This window comes from Oncorhynchus gorbuscha, linkage group LG03 (genome assembly GCF_021184085.1).
Source record: "Oncorhynchus gorbuscha isolate QuinsamMale2020 ecotype Even-year linkage group LG03, OgorEven_v1.0, whole genome shotgun sequence".
NCBI lineage: Eukaryota > Metazoa > Chordata > Actinopteri > Salmoniformes > Salmonidae > Oncorhynchus > Oncorhynchus gorbuscha.
The window spans coordinates 71,270,632-71,295,649 of record NC_060175.1 but is presented as its reverse complement, the minus strand read 5'-3'; the positions used below and the strand labels follow the sequence as shown (position 1 = coordinate 71,295,649).

The 25,018-nt window shown below is 43.2% G+C and overlaps 2 protein-coding genes across 20 annotated transcripts in view; both read left to right on the top strand.

Annotated features, from left to right (window-relative positions):
- Window positions 1–9,263, top strand: part of prdm16 (PR domain containing 16) — a 253,625-nt gene extending 244,362 nt beyond the window's left edge. For 17 of the 18 annotated variants that reach the window (XM_046343600.1, XM_046343592.1, XM_046343585.1 and 14 more), the window contains 3 exons: window positions 3,840–4,115; window positions 4,774–4,957; window positions 5,459–9,263. In XM_046343600.1, the coding sequence (XP_046199556.1) occupies window positions 3,840–4,115; window positions 4,774–4,957; window positions 5,459–5,593 (595 nt within the window). In that variant the 3' untranslated portion in view covers window positions 5,594–9,263. The remainder of the gene's footprint in view (window positions 1–3,839; window positions 4,116–4,773; window positions 4,958–5,458) is intronic. The other variant, XM_046343595.1, reaches the window with a different exon arrangement.
- Window positions 9,264–11,066: 1,803 nt separating this feature from the next.
- tprg1l (tumor protein p63 regulated 1-like) lies at window positions 11,067–24,973 on the top strand. 2 transcript variants are annotated; one of them, XM_046343581.1, is made up of 7 exons: window positions 11,067–11,205; window positions 11,620–11,838; window positions 12,204–12,295; window positions 21,178–21,228; window positions 21,449–21,574; window positions 21,970–22,123; window positions 22,246–24,973. In XM_046343581.1, exons 2-7 carry the CDS (start codon window positions 11,641–11,643, stop codon window positions 22,438–22,440), a joined length of 816 nt encoding a protein of 271 aa, XP_046199537.1. In that variant the 5' UTR covers window positions 11,067–11,205; window positions 11,620–11,640; the 3' UTR covers window positions 22,441–24,973. The 2 variants fall into 2 exon arrangements, with proteins under 2 accessions (XP_046199537.1, XP_046199536.1); XM_046343580.1 differs by lacking the exon at window positions 11,067–11,205 and having other exon boundaries at window positions 11,426–11,838.
- The last annotated feature ends 45 nt before the right edge of the window (window positions 24,974–25,018 follow it).

The following is a 25,018-nucleotide window of genomic DNA, read 5'->3' as shown; positions in this document are numbered from 1 at the left end:
GACCATCGCCAAGCAGCTTGATGAGAAGGTGACAACAGTTGGTGCGATTATTCGCAAATGGAAGAAACACAAAATAACTGTCAATCTCCCTCGGCCTGGGGCTCCATGCAAGATCTCACCTCGTGGAGTTGCAATGATCATGAGAACGGTGAGGAATCAGCCCAGAACTACACGGGAGGATCTTGTCAATGATCTCAAGGCAGCTGGGACCATAGTCACCAAGAAAAAAATTGGTAACACACTACGCCGTGAAGGACTGAAATCCTGCAGCGCCGCAAGGTCCCCCTGCTCACAAAAGCACATATACATCCCCGTCTGAAGTTTGCCAATGTACATCTGAATGATTCAGAGGACAACTGGGTGAAAGTGTTGTGGTCAGATGAGACCAAAATGGAGCTCTTTGGCATCAACTCAACTCGCCGTATTTGGAGGTGGAGGAATGCTGCCTATGACCCCAAGAACACCATCCCCACCGTCAAACATGGAGGTGGAAACACTATGCTTTGGGGGTGTTTTTCTGCTAAGGGGACAGGACAACTTCACAGCATCAAAGGAACGATGGACGGGGCCATGTACCATCAAATCTTGGGTGAGAACCTCCTTCCCTCAGCCAGGGCATTGGAAATGGGTCGTGGATGGGTATTCCAGCATGACAATGACCCAAAACACACGGCCAAGGCAACAAAGGAGTGGCTCAAGAAGAAGCACATTAAGGTCCTGGAGTGGCCTAGCCAGTCTCCAGACCTTAATCCCATAGAAAATCTGTGGAGGGAGCTGAAGGTTTGAGTTGCCAAACGTCAGCCTCGAAACCTTAATGACTTGGAGAAGATCTGCAAAGAGGAGTGGGACAAAATCTCTCCTGAGATCTGTGCAAACCTGGTGGCCAACTACAAGAAACGTCTGACCTCTGTGATTGCCAACAAGGGTTTTGCCACCAAGTACTAAGTCATGTTTTGCAGAGGGGTCAAATACTTATTTCCCTCATTAAAATGCAAATCAATTTATAACATTTTTGACATGCGTTTTTCTGGATTTTTTTGTTGTTATTCTGTCTCTCACTGTTCAAATAAACCTACCATTAAAATTATAGACTGATCATTACTTTGTCAGAGGGAAACGTACAAAATCAGCAGGGGATAAAATACTTTTTTCCCTCAATGTATATCTGTCTTTCTCTCACTCTCTTTTCTCTCAATATATCCATCTTTTTCCCTGTCTTTCTCTCTTTCAATCTCTTTCTGTCTGTCTGTGTCTCCCTCTCTCGCTCTCTGTCTTTTTCTCCCTCCCTCCCTGGTCAGTAGACATAAAAGTTAACAGAACTCAGGGGTAATTTAGCCCCTCTGCCATCTGGGATCAATAGTGCAGAACCATCCAGAACAAGCAAGCCTGGCATTTTAATATCTGTAATTCAAAATAAGTGCTCTGTTTTCTGTCCATCCCAGACACACTCACACGCACGCACGCACGCACACACACACACACACACACACACACACACACACACACACACACACACACACACACACACACACACACACACACACACACACACACACAACACACACACACACACACACACACACACACACACACACACACACACACACACACACACACACACACACACACACACACACACACACACACACACACACACACACACACACACACGGACACTTTGACTGAAGTGCCCCCCCAACCCCCCCTCATTGAACACAGACACACAGCTGTGTGTATGCCTATCTGTGCGCTCATGCGTCTCCTCTCCACAAAGTGTTTGTAAACAAAGTCAAGTCGGTCTAGTCACTTGTCTCGCTCGAGTGTTTTTTCCCCCTCTCTCCTGGACACTGTCTAGCCTGTGAGGTAAGGAGTGGTGTATGGGGCACTACACAGTGTGCGGAGGGACGGGGACGGTGGGCAGTGTGTGTGGGGAGGGGGGAAATAGAGCTGGACTGGGCTTTTCTTGTGCTCAAAAGTTGTAGGGGGTGGGCCTGTTATGGGGGGGTAGGCCTGTTGTTGGAGGGTAGGCCTGTTGTGGGGAGGTATGCCTGTTGTTGGAGGGTAGGCCTGTTGTGGGGGGGTAGGCCTGTTGTTGGAGGGTAGGCCTGTTGTGGGGGGTAGGCCTGTTGTGGGGGGGTAGGCCTGTTGTTGGAGGGTAGGCCTGTTGTGGGGAGGTATGCCTGTTGTTGGAGGGTAGGCTGGCAGTGCAGGTCCTCAGGGAGACTCCATTTGAAACAGTCTCCCAGGTTGCTAACACAAACACACGGCTGACGTGTTTAGACTAAGTGACAAAACGCAGGGCCCAGCGTCAGAGCCGCGTCCCTATATCCCCCCCACACAGCCCCTGCCAATTTGATTATACAATATTTAATCTAGATTGAAAGAGGAGAACAAGCACCCCCCCCCCCACCACCCATCTGTCCCTTTCGTTCCCCGAAGGTATCCTGTCTGGTTTGATAAATGTCCGTCTGTCCGGCTTCTCCTAGGGTAAACGCGCTCCCCCTGAGGAAATGACATCATGAGGCATGAAGCGGCGGAGACCGGGGTGGTGGGTGGGGGTGGGGGGGCTGGATAATGTAAAGGCGGCAGGTCGCAATGGCTGCTTTGCTGAGCAGCCATCGCCCCCCCTACACACACACACACTCCTACACACACACACACACACACACACAGCATCCAGAATCGGGGCCCAAACTAACCATTTGAGCCATTCTTGCCTATATACTGGTTCTCAGGAATTAGCCAATTAATCATTCGGCTCCGTTTCCCCTTTGAAACGGGTCTCGACAATTCTCGACACACGTGTGTTTGCTTGGATAGTGGGAATGGGGCTCTGCTCGCTGTCAACGGAGCTCCAGGCATCTTAGTTGTGGCTGTGCAAAGTATGACTCATTGCCTATTGACAGACAGACAGGGGACAGACAGGCAGACAGACAGGGGACAGACAAGGGACAGACAGGGGACAGACAGGGGACAGATAGGCAGACAGACAGGGGACAGACAGGGGACAGACAGGCAGACAGACAGGGGACAGACAGGGGACAGACAGGGGACAGACAGACAGACAGACAGGGGACAGACAGGGGACAGACAGGCAGACAGACAGGGGACAGACAGACAGGGGACAGGGGACAGACAGACAGACAGACGGGACAGACAGGCAGACAGACAGGGGACAGACAGGCAGACAGACAGGGGACAGGACAGACAGGGGACAGACAGGGGACAGACAGACAGGGGACAGACAGACAGACAGGGGACAGACAGGGGACAGACAGGGGACAGACAGACAGGGGACAGACAGGGGACAGACAGACAGACAAACGGGACAGACAGGCAGACAGACAGGGGACAGACAGGCAGACAGACAGGGGACAGACAGACAGACAGACAGACAGACAGACAGACAGACAGACAGACAGACAGACAGACAGACAGACAGACAGACAGACAGACAGACAGACAGACAGACAGAGGGGATGCCTGGCCGTGGCCCACTGAGACAGCTAGGGCAGTGGGCCTAGAAAGACCAATCAAAGTCCTAATATGGAGGTAAAAGGGCCATCCTCTCCTCCCGTCTTCTCTCCCTCGTCTCCGTCGGTCTAGCCAAAGCAGAATGGGTGGAAATAGTGATCTGAGCAGTGAATGTGAGGAGATGAGAAGAGAAAACGGACGGCATTAGATTATTTGGATGAATAGTTCCACCTATTAAACCCGATGGGGGTCAACCAAGACATTTTAAGAATATAATAGATAGTATTTTATTGAAATGAAAGGAACAATTTTTTTGTTGTTGCTAGAAATAAAGTGCAAAATCAATAAGGTTCTCGTCGTTGCAGGTCAGAGGTTGCGGAAGAGGAGCGTCCATCTAGCCACAGCCTGTCCAACTCCAAGATGGCAGCCCGGGGGCTGGAGGAAGAGGAGGAGGAGGCGGAGGGAGATGACGAAGAGGAGGAGGAAGGCAGCCTGACAGAGAAGTCTCAGGACGAGGCGCCTGAGTCCCCCTCCCCGGTCACTATGGTTACGCCGGAGGCGTACGAGGACGAAGAAGAGGAGGAGGCGGAAGAAGAGGAGGAGGCCACACCGCTAGCCATGAGCTACGAACACACCCGCAGGTATGTCCTATCTGGTAGAATACAGACGTAGTTACACACAACTACAGACAAATTCAGACAGTCACGTACAGCACACCACACAACACCTCCACAAACATACCCACCCAATCACAACAGCCACCTCTGTCTCCTCCCATTCCAACTAACAAAACTAATCAAATGTAACAATGCATGACCTGCCCTCCCTGTAATGGCAGTGCAGTGAGGTCAACGAGAGCTAGACGGTGACAAAAGGGTGTCGGGATGCAGATAGCACTCTCACAGTTCCATTCCATGTCCACCTGTCTGTCAGTCTCTCTCTCCCCACACCGAGCACAGTGGCTCCAAATGGTTGAGCCTTTTAGCTCTCCCTTTCCCTTTCAGTGCATCCGTGGTCCTCTCTCTCTCTCTCTCTCTCTCTCTCTCTCTCTCTCTCTCTCTCTCTCTCTCTCTCTCTCCTCTCTCGCTCTCTCGCTCTCTCTCTCTCGATGTCCTCCATAGTCCCTATCCCGTCCGTCTCCATCCGTCCGTGCGTCCATCTGCCCCCACCATGCATGCGCCATCAAAAGTCCATCCATCGAGTTACAAGACAGTACTGGTTGGGCTAACTGAGGATGCTCCTTCCCCTTTCCCTCACCCCCCCCTACCATTCCCCTCCCCCTCCCTGGTGCTGCTGCAGGTGTATAGAGGAAGACGGTGGGCTGTTAGACCTGGAGTCCCTGCCCAGCTTCCCCAAGGGCCTGGAGCTGCATAAGGCCAGCAGCAGCGAGGAGCCCCCCTTTGATGTTAAAGACATTTTTAACACCGCCTCGCTCGAGTCTGAGGCCCTGAAAGAGACTCTGTACAGGCAGGCTAAAACCCAGGTAGGTGGACTCTCGTCGAAAGAGAGCGAGGGAGGCAGAAAGTGGCCAATCATTTTGGACATTGGTCCCTGAAGCTTGAGTTCGATTGAGTTCGATGATAAGGGAAAACACAGAGGAGAAAACGCATGACAACGAGGCCATTGTTGTTCAGTGTTGCTGTATGGAGTGTCGCGATGAGAGTCGTTGAATAAAAGACCCGTGTTCTTCTCCTTGACATGCCTTACCTTTCGCTTAACTTACCTACTAACTGAGCTATTAACGCTCTCCTTCTACTACACCTACTGTCCCATCAGCAGCGTCACCTTTGACCTTTGACCTCTTGCATGCCCAGACTTGTTGCAATCGTTGAAACGATACTCCTAACCCGAGATGGAACATCTCTTGGTGTTTTATCGACAATAATGACAGTCATGTTCGATTGGCTGACAACGCCGAGACTCACAAAAATGGTTTCTGACCAATGGATGTTGATTTTGTTTGTCATTTCTCTGTCTCCTCCAGGCTTATGCAATGATGCTGTCTCTGTCGGAGAACAACCCTTTGCACGCGTCCTCCCAGAACTCACTGGATGCCTGGCTGAGCATGGGAGGAGGCCCGTCTGAGACGAGCAGCTTTCACCCACTCAACCACATCTAGGAGAGAGAGGAGGGAGGCAGTATAGTATCACAATAAAAATAAGAAAAGTGACAGAGAGAGAGAGAGAGAGAGAGAGAGAGAGAGAGAGAGAGAGAGAGAGAGAGAGAGAGAGAGCGCGGCAGAAAGTAGGAGGCTACTACGGAGGAGAACTCAACTTCACACACCCCCGGCCTGAGAAGAGAGAGGACTCTTGGCTCCTGCCCTTCTCTGTGTGTGTGGGTGTGTGTGTTTTTGTGTGCGTACGCACGCGCGCTTACGCGCATTGATTCGTGCATGCCCACGTTAGTGCGTGTGTGTACGAGGGGCCCCTCAGACAAACAGACAGTCGCAGGCAGAGATCCTCCCTGTAGAGGAGTGAAGGACATCCCAGGATTGACCACCCCAAACCCCAGTCATTCTACAAGACCCGCCCACTCCGCCCCAGCGAACCCCTTTGGTTGGACTCTCAGAGACAGTTATGTTTGAGTGTGTAAACGCATCACTAGGAGAGCAAAACACCCATCTATTCCACACAGTCTAACACAATGTCTCAATAGCAACAGATACAGTAACAGTCGGTCTGGAACATATGCACTGCATGTCCATAGGGGGGTGCTGTTTCACTGGGTGGGAGGAGCAGCAGTATCAACACATAGTGGGGATGTACTAACTAGCCCCCCCCATCATCATATCCAATGCCTTCACTCTCTTCATTCTTGTTTCAAATCAATAATAGCACAATGATAAATGTTAGAGCAGGAAACGGCACTCTGGCTTTTGTTTATGAAGAAAGTACATTAGGATGATGCATCAAGCTCGAATGGCAATGATGTCATGGAGAATGACCGCCCCCAACATTATAATGGGCATCGCAGAGGACAAAGTCTCGACCTCAAAAGTTATCCGGTGAACAAGAGGTTAAATGGATGTCCATTGGTTAGAATAGGGAAAGCCTGTTTTTCCCTTTTTTGCTCATTTGTTAACGTGATTCCATTTAGTGTTTTTTCTCTTTGATAAAACAGTATTGTTTCATTTTAGGCACCTCCGTGCTCAAATGTTAATATAATTATTTAGTGAAGGACCAAAATTGTATGATATTGTTGTATGATGTACAAAATAACCTGGACGTTCATAGCAAGAGTGGTATGTGCCAAATAACCCATAGAAAAGGTTTTGTTCTCCGACAATCATTTCTTTTTCGAGGGGTTTTAATTGCTGTCATAGTTGTTGTTTTTACCTTCTTATATATTTGATTTAAAGAGTGTGTGTAATTCTATTTATTTAGGTTAAAAAAAATGTCACAATTGGAGACAAGTGGCAAATGAAAACACGAAAAAAAAACGTATTTTGTTCTATCCCTCTTTAAAGTGTTGCTGAAGGAATGAAGTTGAATCGAAACGCGACCGAGATTTTGAATCTGGGTTTCAATGTTTTTTTTTCTGTAAAGACCAGTGTGCCAAATTGGAAAGAAAGCATGAAAATCAGCTGTTTTTATTTCTAGTGACACGGTAGTTCTAGATTGTTTAGATCATGTTTTGCAATGCTGTGTCTAGCATGAGGTTTTGTTTGTCTCGTTTCAGTTCAACCATTTCAACCAGTATGCTGATGTGTTTTGTGTTGGAAGTCTTACGATGGTCATTTAATGAAATGGAAGCCTTCACTATGAATGTCAGGGGATTTGGATGCCAGGACATTGTATTGTTAGCTTATCATTGATCCTAAGTATAAGCAACTACATTTCACTCGATAACAAATCCAATCAACTCAATCAGTTTATTAGTGCTCAGATTCTGCTATGATGGTTTCAAATTGTAGGATTTTTTTAACTTAAATGTGACCGTGTGGTTTTAGAAGAAGAAAAATGTCTCAGAATGCCCAGTCATTGATAAAATCGACATTGTTTTTCAGATAGTGTCCAACTACAGTGTAGCATTCGATCATATTTCCACTTGTTAGTAGAACTTGCATTACTCTCGGAGTTAAATGGTTCTGTAACTAGTGTTGACACGAGGGTTTCGACAGCCGAGAGACTTTTAATCCTGAGAAGAGTATGTTTCTTCCTTGGAGGCATATAACCCCGCTGGTCATAGCTTGATGGTTCACCCTTTACTCCAGCTGTAACTGAGATGAGTTTGATTGTCTGTAAAGGGTTCTAACACCCAGCAGAACACATTTACTGTACTGTGAGACCAGCAAAAGAATTAAACAATCAAACGAGGAAAGATATCAAACCAGGAAATGCTTCTGGTTCGGAGAGAAATATGACATACATAGGATTTTAAGTTTCAAAGACTTCTATTCACTTTTGTATTCATATTTGCAAACACACTCTTTTTGATAAATCCCTTGTCAATTCCCTTCCTCTCAATTATCTTCTCATTTACGGGATTTCATTCCAAACTGTAGACAAAGGTAGAGATGGCACTTAATACTGCGCAGGGTTTTTTTATTTCATGTCGCTGTAAGTTGAAGGGTTGTTCACTGTAAATTGCAAAAGTTGCTTTCACGCTGGACATGTGAATGAAGACTTTCAGGACTGGGCGGGATAGGTTCAGGCCAGCACTTAAACGCATGGGTCCAAAACAACAAACTGGGCAGGCATGGGTCTCTGTCACTAAAGAGTTACCAGGAGTTAGCCTGATTTGCCTCACTTGGAGTGGATGATCAACCCTCACTTAAAATGATGATGAACTTGGAAAAAAATCAGTAACTGAAGCACTGTAATTTAATTTCTTTGTCAGCAGGTGGCAGGGTGATACTAGTTTTGCTGCATCATTTCATGTCCGATGATAATGATGACAGAGGTCTCTGTCTTGCTATACTAAATGTGGATCCACGGTTAACACATTGTTTTGCAATACATTACTATTAAATGCAGAGACTGGGGTTACTAAATATTTAGGTATACTATATATGGAGTAATTCATGTCATGTACTACTGTAATAAGTGCGCGCTGTCGGTTGTAGAATTATGGATGCACATTGAAGTCAAAGATCACATTGCCAGCTTTTGAAAGGATCTGGCAAATGGTCACAAACTGATAACTTCAGAATACGGTTGCTGTTCTTTCCCCACTGTTACAGGAAAAAGTACAAAAAAACAACAAAAACAAGTTTCTTTTTAACTGTATAGTATTTTAAAAAACAATGTTGCATATGTCTGAAAAATTCAATGAAAAAAATATGGGTTTAAATGGATGGTGCTCGTTTCATTTGAATCCGAGTTGTATCACCTCTGTTATGTTTATTAAAAAAGATATTGTGCATGACGTGTTTGGCAGTCATAATGATGTCCATTTGTGAAATGTGTATCTTAAATGAAAAAAATGAAATAAAAAATGATGAATCCGTAGATGCACTTATTGTACATGTGGTTAGGTTAGTAGGTTTGACTTCAAGTCCTTACAGATGTATTGGGCAGGTGGTTCTTAAATGAATACAAAAAAGATTGTGGGAGAAAGCTGTAATGAAAAAAATGAAAGGATTGTAGAATAATATTGAACAATTCTGAAATTGAAGTTTTTTTGATGCTTGTGATTATTGAAGATGTATTTCAGAGAAATTTCATGGAATTGATATGATTCTGATGTTAATTCTGTAGAATAGAAATGTATACCAAATGTAATCTTTCCAATGCTATGAAGAATTTATACATGAAATTGATATGCAATAAAAACCTGTGTGCTTTTTATATGAAATGTCCCTTGTATTTGTCATGTACCCAACAGAGAACTCTCTCTCTCTTCTCTGCATAGTCAAAATTGTTATAGGCCTAATTTTTGTATGTCTTATAAAGCAATGGACAGATAGTGAGATATTTAGATTATGTATTAAATAACTAAATAGGCCTACCCCGCCCACTTGCCATGATGATCAAATCATGCATGCGACCACTTTAAAGGGGCAATCTGTGATTGGCATATCCTTTTAATTTAACGATATATACCCATTGATTCTTAAATATGGAACGCCGTTTGGGTCTTTGGGTGTAAAAGATACACGTTAAATAAATAATCTTGTTTGACCAATCAGGACCTGGAAATGACTGCACGTCACATAATCATTTAACACGTTCATACATTTTTTACGTAGTTATTACACATTGATTACACTCACTCTTATTTCATATCGATTCACCGATACATGCTGGTCGACTTCCCCAAGCTATGGACAGTGCTGGTCATAAAAAAGATAGCTAGCTGATGGATGCAAACAATGTTCTTCCCCAAAAACATAGCAAATCAACGATCTGTTTCAGTAGCTATAGTTAGCTAGCTAGCTATCATTCTACCTAGGTGTCATCATCTTAAAAAGACCCCAAATTTAAAATACACTTCTTATTTGATTAATGATGGTCGGACCCATCTATGTGAAGCTAGCCACAATAAGGATTAGGCACAATAGTGGAATTTGCGATTTTCCTTTAAAATAAAAGTATCTATGAAAGTAATGCAAATTAATACAAATAGTGGAATCATGCCATAATGGAATAGATCATGCTGAACGAGGTTGGAATGTCCTTTTATAAATTCAACAAAAGACAATCATTTGTTAATTTGACAAAAGTCTGTTGAAATCACACTGGATGTATATTATACTTTAGAATTGCATTGGGGGGGGGGGGGGGGTACCTATTTCACTGTACAGCCTTACCTATGGATTGTGCATCAATGACATGGGGTGTCAGTCTACTCAGTGACATCCAGAGAACATTATCATCATATTTCTTATTGCAGGACACTGAAACCACTGTGAATTGAGCCACGTTTATTGTACCAGTCAACCTACTGAACATTATTCGAGAGGAAAAACAATGCAATGTGGATGTTTGGCGCCTCTCTGAAAAAGCACTTTGGTACTGAGTAGACTGATACCCCATTTAATTGATCCCCAATCCTTAGGTAAGGCCGTACAGTGCGATATGAATGTCAATACGCACAATAGGTTGACTGGGCAGGTGATTTCCCACAGTCAAATTCCCGTTATTTGACGTGTCAAGCTAAGATGCTAATTTTTGCGTAAACTCTTCACAGTTGTGTTCTGTGGGTGTCGCCGGGTAGACTCTTATACCATTTCATTTCTCCACATTCCAACAGTCAACCTTGTTTAACATGATCTAATCTAAATATGGCATGATTCCACCAATTGTAATCTTCTGCGTAACTTTCAACGAGGGACTTTTAGTTTAAAGGCGAAACGCAAATTCCACTATGTGGCTAATCCTGATTGTGGCTAGCTATACAACAAATAACCCGGTCAGGTCAGGCCATACTAGCTGGCTGCTTATAACGTTATAACGTGGGCAACAGGGCTAAGTAGCTGGCTAGCTAGTTATTTCATTAGGAGAACAACAAGTGGCTAGCTAGCTAAAATGTCCTCTATGTTGTTGGTGTATGCAACACGATGGACTGACTGGTTTAAAAGTGTATGATGTGAGAATGTATGTGATTATTTTAATAGAAGGTGATGCCAAAGAAAAATGTCCATCCTGAATGGCCAATAAAGTTTTATTATATTCTTAAACGGAAGCTAACGGAACGAAACAAGAGGAACCTATCTGAATTGGTCCAATAGGGGCGGCAGTGGTTAGAGCGCTGGGCCAGTAACCGAAAGGTTGCTAGATCGAATCCAAGGTAAGAAACCTGTCGTTCTGCCCTTGAACAAGGCAGTTAACCCACTGTTCCCCGGTAGGCCGTCATTGTAAATACTAATGAGTTCTTAACTGACTTGCCTGGTTAAATTTAAATACAAAATAAAAATAGAAACTCTTGTTTTAGCTGTTCGGACTAAGGATTACAGCTCAACAGTGGCAGGGGTGAACACTTGTTTGAACTGCAGATTTCCCCTTTAAGAGGTGAAAAAAGGAAACCTAAGGGGGGAAGTGAGGCAGGGGTACTTCCTTGTAAACACCATCCTCTCTGATCATATTATTGTGCGCAATGACCAATTCAAAACAATACACCGTTTGCTGAATCTTTATTTTCGAGAGGATAGGTTGAAGTCTATTTTGTGCTTTTTATTACAACTCAGTTTACACTATGCTTCAGCTAAACGACACGGTTGAACCAATGAGTCCGGGGGCTGCGGTCCTTCATCCGGCAGAGGCAGAGGATGGAGTCGAGGTTGCCTTCACACCGCCGGGTGCCAGAGGGAGCCTTGGGTATAGTTCTTCTGTAGCATGTTGCTCCCCTTTACAAACGTTGACGCCGTTTCATGTCCACAACCCAACAATGCAAGCGAAAGTGAAGGATTATTTCGTCTTTAGGGTAAGTCTGGCTAATAATTGCCCTTTTTTTTATCTGAACAAGGTGGGATATTAGCTAGTTAGCAAGCTAATAGGCTAGCTTGGAAACAGCTGTCAAACGCTCACGCTGCAATCAGTTTGCAATTGCAGATTGACTGCTTGGCTTGCTCTGATTTGAAGGTGCGTATTTGTGGCAGTGAACACCCATGCAACATGTCGTTACAAACTAACCTCTATTTCTTAGATTGTGAAACAAACCGTTATGTTAAACGCAACCATTTATTCAGACAACTGCAATTTATTCAGCTATGATATATGGAACAATCTGCTCGATTATTATAATGATGAGTGGACTGAAATCAATTAACTGTGGCCTCTTCATTTCAGCCAGGGACCATTGAACGAGCAGTGAATGACATCAGAACAGTGGGCCTGCCTTCAGAGGATGGAGAAGTGCTGAGTGTGTGGCTGCTTGCAGAGTGAGTCATTTTATCAGCAATTCACATCATCACATAGGCCAGTAAAGTTACATTGGCAGTACAGAAGTTCCCAAATTTGGTCCTGGGGCCCCCCCATGGGTGCACGTTTTGGTTTTTGCCTTAGCACTTCGGGTGATTTGAAATGAGCTTGATGATGTCTGAGTGTTTTCAATGATTCATTCCAGTGGAGAACAACTGCCCCCCTCTCATTGAAGCCATGGAAGTTGAAGGCCGACCGTGGTACTGCAGACATTGTTAGCGGAAAACAGGATCCCCCAATTAGTGGTGAGGAGTCTACCATGTCCAGAAGCGACTTCATTTTAAGCTTTGTTTTAGTATTGACAGTTACAGCTGATTTAGGGACTGTATATCGATTCGCTCTCCTTAAATATTTAATCTGATGTATTTGTTTTGGTCTCTGAATTGTTTAATCAAATAAAAACTACAACCTTTGTCCTGAATTAGCCTAGAGCGCATGTGCGTCCAGCAGCTATATCCTGTCCTAAACTTGAACTATGCTATTGTTTTGTGCATAAATACTGCACCCTTAAACTTTAAAACAATCATGTAACTACACCGAACAAAAATATACATGCAACAATTTTAAGGATTTTACTGAGTTAGTTCATATAAGGAAATCGGTCAATTGAAATAAATTCATTAGGCCGTAATCTATGGATTTAGCATGACTGAGAATACAGATCTGTATCTGTTGGTCACAGACACCTTAAAAAAAGAAGGTAGGGGTGTGGATCAGAAAACCAGTCTATTTTGTGTGACCACCATTTATTTACCTTATGCAACACGACACATCTCCTTCGCATAGAATTGATCAGGCTGTTGATTGTGGAATGTTGTCCAACTACTGTTCAATGGCTGTGTGAAGTTGCTGGATATTGGCCGGAGCTGGGACACGCCGTCGATACAGAGCATCCCAAACATGCTGAATTGGTGTCATTTCTGAGTATGTAGGCCATGGAAGAACTGGGACATTTTCAACTCCTAGGAATTGTGTACAGATCCTTGCAACATGGGGCCGTGCATTATCATGCTGAAACATGAGCTGATGGCACGACATTGGGCCTCAGGATCTCGTCCATGGTATCTTTGTGCAGTCAAATTACCGCTGATAAAATTATGTCTGTTGTCTGTAGCTTATGCCTGCCCATACCATAGCCCCACCACCACCATGGGGTGCTCTGTTCACAACATTGACATCAGCAAACCGCTCGCCCACACGACGTGATACACATTGTCTGCCATCTTCCCGGGTACAGTTGAAACCAGGATTCATCCGTGAAGAGCACGCTTGCTTCTCCAGTGTACCAGTGGCCATTGAAGGTGAGCATTTGCCCACTGAAGTCAGTTACGACACCAAACTGCAGTCAGGTCAAGACCCTGGTAAGGATGACGAGCACACCTGTCAGGTGGATGGATTATCTTGGCAAAGGAAAAATTCTCACTAACAGGGATGTAAACAAATTTGTGCACACAATTTGATTGAAGCTTTTTGTGCGTGTGGAACATTTCTGGGATCTTTCATTTCAGCTCATGAAACATGGGACCAACACGTTACATGTTACGTTTTTATATATTTTATTCAGTATAAGACATTTGTTGGAAAGCTAGATTTATTTTTGGGGAATAGTCATGACTGGTTCAAGCTGTCATGTCGTTAAGATAGCAGTGGCGAAGGATATCATTGCTACTTAATGTGGATCTAAGTTCCATTGGCGTAGGGTTAGCTGGATGTTTCTGACTGGTCTTGAAACTGTGACAATGGCCAGCCTCTCCCTGCTTGCCTCAATATGTAGAGATTTTGCCAAGACAGCCAGATATACAGTACCAGTTAAGTTTGGACACATCTACTCATTCCAGGGTTTTTATTTTCTTTTTACAATTTTATACATTGTAGAATAATAGTGATGACATCAACTATGAAATAACACATTTAATCATGTAGTAACCTTTTTTTTTTTTACAAATCAAAATATATTTATATTTGACATTCTTCAAAGTAGCCACCTTTTGCCTTGATGACAGCTTTGCACACTTTGCATTCTCTCAACCAGCTTCATGAGGTAGTCACCTAGAATGCATTTCAATTAACAGGAATGCCTTATGGCAAGAACAGCTCAAATAAGCAAAGTGAAACAACAGTCCATCATTACTTTTAAGACATGAAGGTCAGTCAGTCTGTACAATTTGAACGTTTCCTCAAGTGCAAAAACCCATCAAGCGCTATGATGAAACTGGCCGTTGTGAGGATCACCACAGGAAAGGAAGACCCAGAGTTACCTCCGCTACAGAGGATAAGTTCATTAGAGTTACCAGCCTCAGAAATTGCAGCCCAAATAAATGCTTCATAGACACATCTCAACATCAACTGTTCAGAGTAGACTCCGTGAATCAGGCCTTCATGGTTGAATTGCTGCAAAGAAACCACTACTAAAGGACACTGATAAGAAGAGACTTTCTTGGGCCAAGAAACACAAGCAATGGACATAGACCAGTGGAAATCTGTCCTTTTGGTCTGAGTCCAAATGAGATTTTTTTTGGTTCCAACTGCGATCTTTGTGAGACACAGAGTAGGTGAATGGATGATCTCCACATGTGTGGTTCCCACTGTGAAGCATGGAGGAGGATGTGTGGTGTGGGTGTGCTTTGCTGGTGACACTGTCAGGGATTTATTTAGAATTCAAGGCACACTTAACCAGCATGGCTACCACAGTATTCTGCAGTGATATGCCATCCCACTATCATTTGCTTTTCAACAGGACAATGACCAAAAGCACCTCCAGGCTGTAAGGGCAATTTGACCAAGAAGGAGAGTGATGGAGTGCTGCATCAGATGACCTGGCCTCCACAATCATCTGACCTCAACCCAATTGAGATTGTTTGGGATGAGTTGGTCCGCAGAGTCAAGGAAAAGCAGCCAACAAGTGCTCAGCATATGTGGGAACTCTTTCAAATCAAGACAGTTGGAAAATAATTCCTCATGAAACTGGCTGAGAGAATGTCAAGCGTGTGCAAAGCTATCATCAAGGCAAAGAGTGGCTACTTTGAAGAATCTTGAATATATTTTGATTTTGTTGAACACTTTTTTGGTTACTACATGATTACATATATGTTCATCATTTTGATGTAGAAAATAGTAAAAATAAAGGAAAACCCTTGAATGAGTAGGTGTGTCCAAACTTTTGACTGGTTGTGTGTGTGTGTGTGTGTGTGTGTGTGTGTGTGTGTGTGTGTGTGTGTGTGTGTGTGTGTGTGTGTGTGTGTGTGTGTGTGTGTGTGTGTGTGTGTGTGTGTGTGTATATATATATATACGTTTTGTACCCTTAACCTTTTTTTAAACTGACTATTGTATTTGTTGATTTTTATATCTGACTTTATTAGTATAATGAGTAATCTAGGAATGTCATGAGTTAATTTACACAAGAACGTGAGAAAATAGCAACTCTACAGAGTGCCAATGCTACAATGAATGGCTAAATTAATTTAGTTGTATACTCCGCTGAGTTCTTCTTCACCATTCTATAGTTGCCAATAATTGCTTGTGATACATCAGATGTACAGTTAAAGTCAGAAGTTTACATACACTTAGGTTGGAGTCATTAAAACTCATTTTTCAACCACCTCACAAATGTCTTGTTAACAAACTAGTTTTGGCAAGTTGGTTAGGACATCTACTTTTTGTGCAGGACACACCTCAGAAAAAAATAGTAGACATCCACAAGTCTGGTTCATCCTTGGGAGAAATTTCCAAATGCCTGAACATACCACGTTCATCTGTACAACCAATAGTACGCAAGTATAAACACCATGGGACCACACAGCTGTCATACCGCTCAGGAAGGAGACACATTCTGTCTCCAGGAGATGAACATACTTTGGTGCGAAAAGTGCAAATCAATCCCAGAACTACAGGACCTTATGAAGATGCTGGAGAAAACGGGTACAAAAGTATCAATATCCACAGTAAAATGAGTCCTATATCGACATAACCTGAAAGGCCACTTAGCAAGGAAGCTGCCACAGCTCCAAAACCACCATAAAAAAGGCAGACTACGGTTTGCAACTGTACATGGGGACAAAGACTTTTTGGAGAAATGTCCTCTGGTCTGATGAAACAAAAATAGAACTGTTTGCCCATAGTGACCATCGTTATGTTTGGAGGTAAAAGGGGACGCTTGCAAGTCGAAGAACACCATCCCAACCGTGAATCACGGGGGTGGCAGCATCATGTTGTGGGGGTGCTTTGCTGCAGGAGGGACTGGTGCACTTCACAAAATAGATGGCATCATGAGGTAGGAAAATTATGTGGATATATTGAAGCAACATCAAGTCATCAGTCAGGAAGTTAAAGCTTAGTTGCAAATGGACAATGACCCTGAGCATACTTCCAAAGTTGTGGCAAAATGGCTTAAACAAAGTCAAGGTATTGGAGTGGCCATCACAAAGCCCTGACCTCAATCCTATAGAAAATTTGTGGGCAAAACTGAAAATGTGTCCGAGCAAGGCCTGCAAACCTGACTCAGTTACACCAGCTCTGTCAGGAGGAATGGGCCAAAATTCACTCAACTTATTGTGGGAGGCTACCCAAAATGTTTGACGCATGTTAGACAATTTAAAGGCAATGCTACCAAATACTAATTGAATGTATGTAAACTTCTGACCCACTGGGAATGTGATGAAAGAAATAAAAGCTGAAATAAATAATTATCTATTATTCTGACATTTTACATTCTTAAAATAAAGTGGTGATCCTAACTGACAGGGAATTTGTACAAGGATTAAATGTCAGGAATTGTGAAAAAATGAGTTTAAATGTATTTGGCTAAGGTGTATGTACACATCCGACTTCAACTGTATGTCTTTGAACCAATTGTTTTTAAATCACACACAGAAGTTAAAAAGATTGAGTTGCTAATGGCAGCCTGCAGTACCCCGGTCGGCTTTCAATTTGAGCAACTCAATGAGACGGCAGCAGTGCAAAGTCACTTTCTGGAGTAGCTCAAACAGCGCATGTTATTCAGTGCTATCCGGGATTACTTGAGATGTCCCTACCCTAAACCTAGCCCAATAATGGACTAAAGGACTCCTTATAGTCCAAGGACCTTACATGTTCTTTTTTTAAGGAGAATTGGCTTTGGAAGCCAAATACTCAAATGTAAACGTGATTCGATTATTGGTTGCGGTAGGGTTCTAGAAACACAAATCCCTCTACTTTCACATGACAATACACACTTACTATACACTGTCAGTATTTTTCAGTGACAACACGTTTGGGCGTCAGTCTTCCGTCTGCACACAGTTGTACGGAGACACAGATGGCTAATTGGCACAGGTGGTCCACTCTGTCTTCCGTAAACAAGCACTGTAAACATACCAATATGGTCTTGTGGGAACCCTATTAAAAGGGTGTAGTAATTGTTGATTTTTTGTGAAATTATTTCTCGATGATAGTATATTCTGAAATATATTTCATATCGTCAATAGGCGCTAAAGATAGTTAACGTCTATGAATGGGGTACCTTAACCCCTAACCGTTTTACATTTCAACTTCAATGGGGGTAGGGACGTCCCAATGTTTCCGGATAGCACAGACCATGTTGTCTCCATGAACTAAATATCTTGCGCAATTGTGTCAGATGTTATGCTACGTGCACTGTCCACGAGAGATTAACCAACCCATAGGAATAATTGAAACCGCCTTCATTTGGCCTCAATGCGCTATCGAGTTTTCACAACGGAATGAATGGTTTCACGTGATCGATGGCCTTGTCCATTCATATCATTGTTTCACCCACTCATAATCTCGGACACCCGGAACTAATGGAGGTTCGTCTTTCTATGCACCCTCCACCCTCAGTATATGTCTGTACTTCCGTTTTATGACAGCAGGGGGCACTAGAGACAATGAGGCCGCATAAAGAAAATCAATTAGGTTATTATTGCCGAGTAACTGCGATGTTGATCCATCCTCAGTTTTCTCCTATCACAGCAATTTTTAAAACGGTTTTAAAGTCACAATTGGCCTCATGGTGAGAAGGTTTCCTTTCTCTCCAGAAGGATGCTTATTTTTTTGTAGTGAAGGGTTGTGTTGACACACCATCCATAGTGTATTTAAACAAAAAAAATATTTCACCTTTATTTAACCAGGTAGGCTAGTTGAGAACAAGTTCTCATTTGCAACTGCGACCTGGCAAAGATAAAGCATAGCAGTGTGAACAGACAACAACACAGAGTTACACATGGAGTAAACAATAAACAATAAACAAGTCAATAACATAGTAGAAAAACAAATCTATATACATTGTGTGCAAAAGGCATGAGGAGGTAGAAGTGAATAATTACAATTTAGCAGATTAACACTGGAGTGATAAATTATCAGATGAACATGTGCAGGTAGAGATACTGGTGTGCAAAAGAGCAGAAAAGTAAATAAAATAAAAACAGTATGGGGATGAGGTAGGTAAATTGGGTGGGCTATATACCGATGGACTATGTACAGCTGCAGCGATCGGTTAGCTGCTCAGATAGCAGATGTTTAAAGTCGGTGAGGGAGATAAAAGTCTCCAACTTCAGAGATTTTTGCAATTCGTTCCAGAGGTGTTGGCTTTAGGGATGATCAGTGAGATACACCTGCTGGAGCGCGTGCTACGGGTGGGTGTTGCCATCCTGACCAGTGAACTGAGATAAGGCGGAGCTTTACCTAGCATATACTTGTAGATGACCTGGAGCCAGTGGGTCTGGCGACGAACATGTGGCGAGGGCCAGCCGACTAGAGCATACAGGTCGCAGTGGTGGGTGGTATAAGGTGCTTTAGTAACAAAACGGATGGCACTGTGATAAACTGCATCCAGTTTGCTGAGTAGAGTATTGGAAGCTATTTTGTAGATGACATCGCCATAGTCGAGGATCGGTAGGATAGTCAGTTTTACGAGGGTAAGTTTTACGGCGTGAGTGAAGGAGGCTTTGTTGCGAAATAGAAAGCCGACTCTTGATTTGATTTTGGATTGGAGCTGGTTGATATGAGTCTGGAAGGAGAGTTTGCAGTCTAGCCAGACACCTAGGTACTTATAGATGTCCACATATTCAAGGTCGGAACCATCCAGGGTGGTGATGCTGGTCAGGCGTGCGGGTGCAGGCAGCGAACGGTTGAAAAGCATGCATTTGGTTTCACTAGCATTTAAGAGCAGTTGGAGGCCACGGAAGGAGTGTTGTATGGCATTGAAGCTCGTTTGGAGGTTAGATAGCACAGTGTTCAAGGAAGGGCCAGAAGTATACAGATTGGTGTCGTCTGCGTAGAGGTGGATCAGGGAATCGCCCACAGCAAGAGCAACATCATTGATATATTCAGAGAAGAGAGTCGGCCCGAGAATTGAACCCTGTGGTACCCCCATAGAGACTGCCTGAGGACCGGACAACATGCCCTCCGATTTTACACACTGAACTCTGTCTGCAAAGTAGTTGGTGAACCAGGCAAGGCAGTCATTAGAAAAACCGAGGCTACTGAGTCTGCCGATAAGAATATGGTGATTGACAGAGTCGAAAGCCTTGGTCAGGTCGATGAAGACGGCTGCACAGTACCGTCTTTTATCGATGGCGGTTATGATATCGTTTAGTAGTACTTAATTACTTCACCATGCCTAAAAGGATATTCAATGTCTGCTTTTAAACTTTTTTACCCATATACCAATAGGTGCCCTTTGCGAGGCATTGGAAAACCACCCTGGTCTTTGGTTGAATCTGTCACACTTCGACTGAGGGACTTTACAGATAATTGTACGTTATGTGTGGGGTACAGAGATAGTCATTCCAAAAGCATGTTAAACACTACCATCAATAAGGCTGGTCTTAATGACTAGTAAGCACATTATACTTCACATCGCTTCCTATCTCATAGGCATAGGGTGTGGCAGGGTAGCCTAGCGCATTGGACTAGCAGCCGCAAGGTTGCAAGTTCGAATCCCTAAGCTGACAAGGTACAAATCTGTCGTTCTGCCCCTGAACAAGGCAGTTAACCTACTGTTCCTAGGCCGTCATTGAAAATAAGAATTTGTTCTTTAACTGACTTGCCTAGTTAAAGAAAGGTTAAAAAATATATAAGATATTGGTAGTGTTATTAATGTGACCTCGTCACTATTAGCAAGTGTGACAGTCATTCACCTATTAAAGGGATACTTCGGGATTTTGGCAATGAGTCCCTTTATCTACTTACCCAGAGTCCAATGACCTTGTGGATACCATTTTTCTGTCTCTAACTTCATACTGGACACAGAGGTAGTTTCACAAGCCAATGCTAACTAGCGTGACACAATCTACATTTAATTCATTTTAAATTCAGGCTGTAACACAACAAAATGTGGAAAAGGTCAAGGGGGTGTGAATACATTCTGAAGGCTCTTTATCCTACTACCAGTCACTTGCATGTATGTATGCATGTATATACTTGCATTCTCGTGTTTCTAACTCACATCATAGTTCTTGTGGTTTTTATTCTATATTATTATTATTATTATTATTGTATTGTTGGGAAAGAATGTCACTACTGTTTTACACCTATTTTCCTGTGGATGTGGTAAATAAACTTTGAAATGATATTAGTGCAAGTGAGAGGCAAGGATAATATTTTTTGGGCAATTAAGAGCCATGTAGTGCTTAAAGGCATGTTTATTTATCCAGTTAATACATACCATCTCCATGAAAAATTATATTCTGCAGGCAGATGCCAATTGGTAAAGAAATCACACAACCCCTTTGCACATTGTAGTCTCTCTTACACCATTGTGACTTCATATTTTCATGAATATCTCATTACATTATTTCGCTACAGATGAGAATGCTAAATCTGAATGTAATAATGTTTCCCTTAGAGTTGACCACTGGAACAACGAGAAGGAGAGACTGGTGCTCATAACTGACAGGTAAACCAAATGATTAGTGGCAAATGTTACGATTGGATATCTATTTGAACCCAATTGGAGGGATCCATTCCCATATCATTTGATACATTATTGTTGCCGACTGGATGAAAGCCTCGACGCGGTTGTGATATATCCGTGCTGATAAAGGCGTCAAACTTGCATGAACGTTTGTACATTCTTCACTTAATTTGCCATATTGTCCCTCTTGGTTTTCTAACAGGTCCCTGCTGGTTTGCAAGTATGACTTCATCAACCTGCTGTGTCAGCAGGTCATCAGAATCTCCCTTAATGCCGTGGACACCATCTCAGTGGGCGAGTTTGAGTTCCCGCCCAAATCACTCAACAAGTAAGTGCCACTGAGCTATGACCCTGTACAGAGACCCTGTACTTACAACACACTTGTCGATGTTCTGAAATAATTGGATAGGTACAGTATAAGCAATATGGTAGAAGGCTAACATTCACTTGGGATAGGCTTGGTGGAAATGTTGCCATATTGCTTATACATATCCAACTATGTTGAGTATACTTAAGTCGCTTGGGGTTGTTTCTGGACAGGGCCAAATACACTCAGCAGTCAGACGTGTTCAGTAGGCATGGAAACCGAAAACTAGGAACGCATATTGGACAAGTATAGATACACCTGTTTCTAAAGCTTTTCTCCTCTCGTGCCCACTGAACACAGCCTACTATTCATTGATTACTCCCAGCACACTGGAATTACAATAAGTGTCTCTACAGGAGGGAGGGCTATGGGATTCGGGTTCAGTGGGACAAACGCCCACGCCCCTCCTTCGTGAACCGCTGGAATCCCTGGTCCACAGACATGCCCTATGTCACCTTCACTGAGCACCCCATGGCCCGTGCCGACGAGAAAGTGGCCTCTCTCTGCCAGGTTAAACTCTTACGTTGCCACCTCCCCTCTCCCATTAACAATAATAACAATTTATATGCAATATTCATGTTCACATGGGAGCTTGGTATATTAAACACTGAGCTGCTCTCCTCTTCTGTCAGATGGACATCTTCCGGACCCAGCTGGTTCAGGCAGTGAAGAAGGCCCACAAGGAGTTTGCCATTCCAGGCAGGGCCAACGGAGTTCTGATCCTAGAGAGGCCCCTCCTCATCGAGACCTACCTGGGCATCATGTCCTTCATCAACAATGAGGCCAAGCTGGGCTACTCCATGACCAGGGGAAAGATTGGCTTCTAAATGTTTCCCACAGCAGTGGGAGCGCTGTCAAACTGTGTTTTATGAGTGTGTGTGTGTCTGCTCGTGGAATGCTGACAATGTGGCTGTGTCATACCCAACGCTTGAGTATAACCGGCGGGCAGCCATGGTGTGCAGCAAGCCTGAGTTCTCTCCACTCCTGCCACAGTGCTCTCATGCAAAGTTGTTTTCCATTTGCCATAATTATTTAACCCCCGAGTGGAGAGACCTACAGTATGTGAATTGTGTGTTTGTGCAATTAGGGAAGGTCGCTAATTGTGGGTACAGTGCATACTGTTTACCTTGCCATTGTGAAAATACTGTAATACACACCCTAATGCTGCTAGGTGAACCTGACTTAGAGCCCTTGGAAGTTAATATTATCGTGGGCCTTTTGTGCAGTATGAGGGCATGGTTAGGTGCTTTAACTTTAGGTATAAGAGTGGGCTTTATCGGCGCTCGTTATTACAGAAACTGATGCAATGAGCTTTGCCTGATCAAGCGGTCTACCCATTATTTTCAACCTGAGACGCCTTGCAAGATTGCAGATTTTTGCATTAGCCAGATTGGCTCTAAAATCCATCATATTGGGACGTTGTAGTGGTAAGATTTGAGAATTAATGCGGCTGCCGGTGCTTACAATCCGCTTTCAGTCAAAACTATGACCACTTTATTTTACTTTAATTATACATTGTCTGGTGCAAGCCCAGCTACAGATATCCCCTTGTGACAATTTTCTTAAATTGATTAGGGCTACTCATCTCCATTTCTAGAAAACACATAGCCTTTATCGTCCTCATGCTAGGCTAGTTCATGCTGAAACAGCGGATTAGGTCCTATGAAAATGTGATGTATAACATTGGGGTGAGTAGCTGCCGGGGAAGTGTTGTGGAATATGTTACTTTAGCATTAGCTACATAGCATGAGGACAAGATACATAGCATGAGGACAAGAAAGGCAGTTTAATTCCGAACTAACAGTATCATGATTTGCCATCAGGCATTGTGGGATAATTAAAAGTACAGTGACACCTTCCATGCCTGGATTGAGGTACGTTTTCATACCCGTTTGATTCTTAGTGTTGGCCGGTATAGAAATGTCTAGAAGGGGGAAAAAATAATCCCTTCTACATATGGTTTCACCAAACAATCTACTATTCAAACACACATCTTTCTCAGAGGCTAAAATAGTCCTAAAATAAAAAAATCCACATGGGAATAAAAATGGTGGCCATTTTAGATTACATTGATCTATTGGTCAACTATTCAAGTAACTAACTAGTTAGGGCTGTAGCCATAGTCTTGACATAAACCTCAAAGAAAAATGCAACTTAAGTTAAATTGTATACAGCGTTTGAAATGTCAGCCTCAAATCAGATTCACATGTTAAAGTCTCCTTTTACCAAGCTCGTTTGCTCACACGGCTTTGCCGCAGACGTTTTGTTCAGTAGCTCTCAGGAACAGAATAATCCAGTTCTGTTAAAGTATTTGGAAAGGACTACAGTGAAATAGTTCCATGCCATTGTTTGTTCTCCCCTCGACCTGAGGACCTCCCTGCCCCCACCTTTTAATGGATTTTCCCTTCTTACAGGCGTCTCCTCTCCCTTGCTATTTGTTTTTAACCACTTAACCCCTTGGCCTCTGCTTTACCGATTTGTCACTTCCATGTCGACGTTAGAATGCTTGAGTGCTTGCTCAGCGAGAACACCCACGCTGGCACCCAGAGGAACCTTAAATACCCCCAACTGTCTCAACCTAAACAAGCACAAAATTTAAATGTATCAGCGCTGCACAGGAGCCAATCGAAGGAAGCGATTTAATGTATAAGGGACAATACCAGGAAGTGACATTGGCTGAATATAATTGAAACGGATTAATCATAAGTCAATTGCAAATTAACAGTCTAAGATTTCCTAGAGGCCCTATTACATTTCAAACATTCTTCCATCAGTCACAATGGTTGATGGACATTCAATTTAGTTTCTAAACAGAGAAAGATGTCATTCTTGCATGGGATCCAAAAGGAATATTCCAAAGTATGCAAGACAAATCAACGCCAAGAAATCCAGGAACCAGATTTAAACTGGTTTGAAATAAACCGATCTCTCTCATCCATTCACCAGAGAAGAATCTGGTTGTTAGGCCTCTGCTTCGCACAATATCATGCTTTAACTGCTCGAATGAACTAAGATGTCTGTCCAACTACCTTTTTTTTTCTTCCACTCCTAAATGTAACATGCATGTCTTGCATGTTGGTTTGCATGCAGTCTCTGTTCAACTTCGAAAATGTTCCAGAATAGCAATTGATGCAGGTTTTGAGTGTTACAAAAAGAAAACTAACTTCTTGGTCAAATGCTTAATATTTGTAGCACGGTCACCAACGTGAGGCAATTACCTAAATTACTTTGATATTCCATACTGCGTAAATCTGATATCCAACCCATTTGCAGATTAGTTTGACTCATAAAGCTGACTATATGCTCATACTGACCTTGAATACTGTACATTGCTTATTAAATAAATACTCATCAAAATCATGTCTTGTGGCATTGTTTCTTACACTGCAGGTTCCTGTAAACCCA

What these genes read in the sequence shown, in the direction of transcription:
- tprg1l (XM_046343580.1), top strand. Translation starts at nt 11,611, where the DNA reads ATGCTTCAGCTAAACGACACGGTTGAACCAATGAGTCCGGGGGCTGCG. An exon ending in AGGATTATTTCGTCTTTAGG is followed by an intron (nt 11,839 to 12,203) that starts GTAAGTCTGGCT and finishes TCTTCATTTCAG; the next exon opens with CCAGGGACCATTGAACGAGC. An exon ending in CTGGTGCTCATAACTGACAG is followed by an intron (nt 21,229 to 21,448) that starts GTAAACCAAATG and finishes GTTTTCTAACAG; the next exon opens with GTCCCTGCTGGTTTGCAAGT.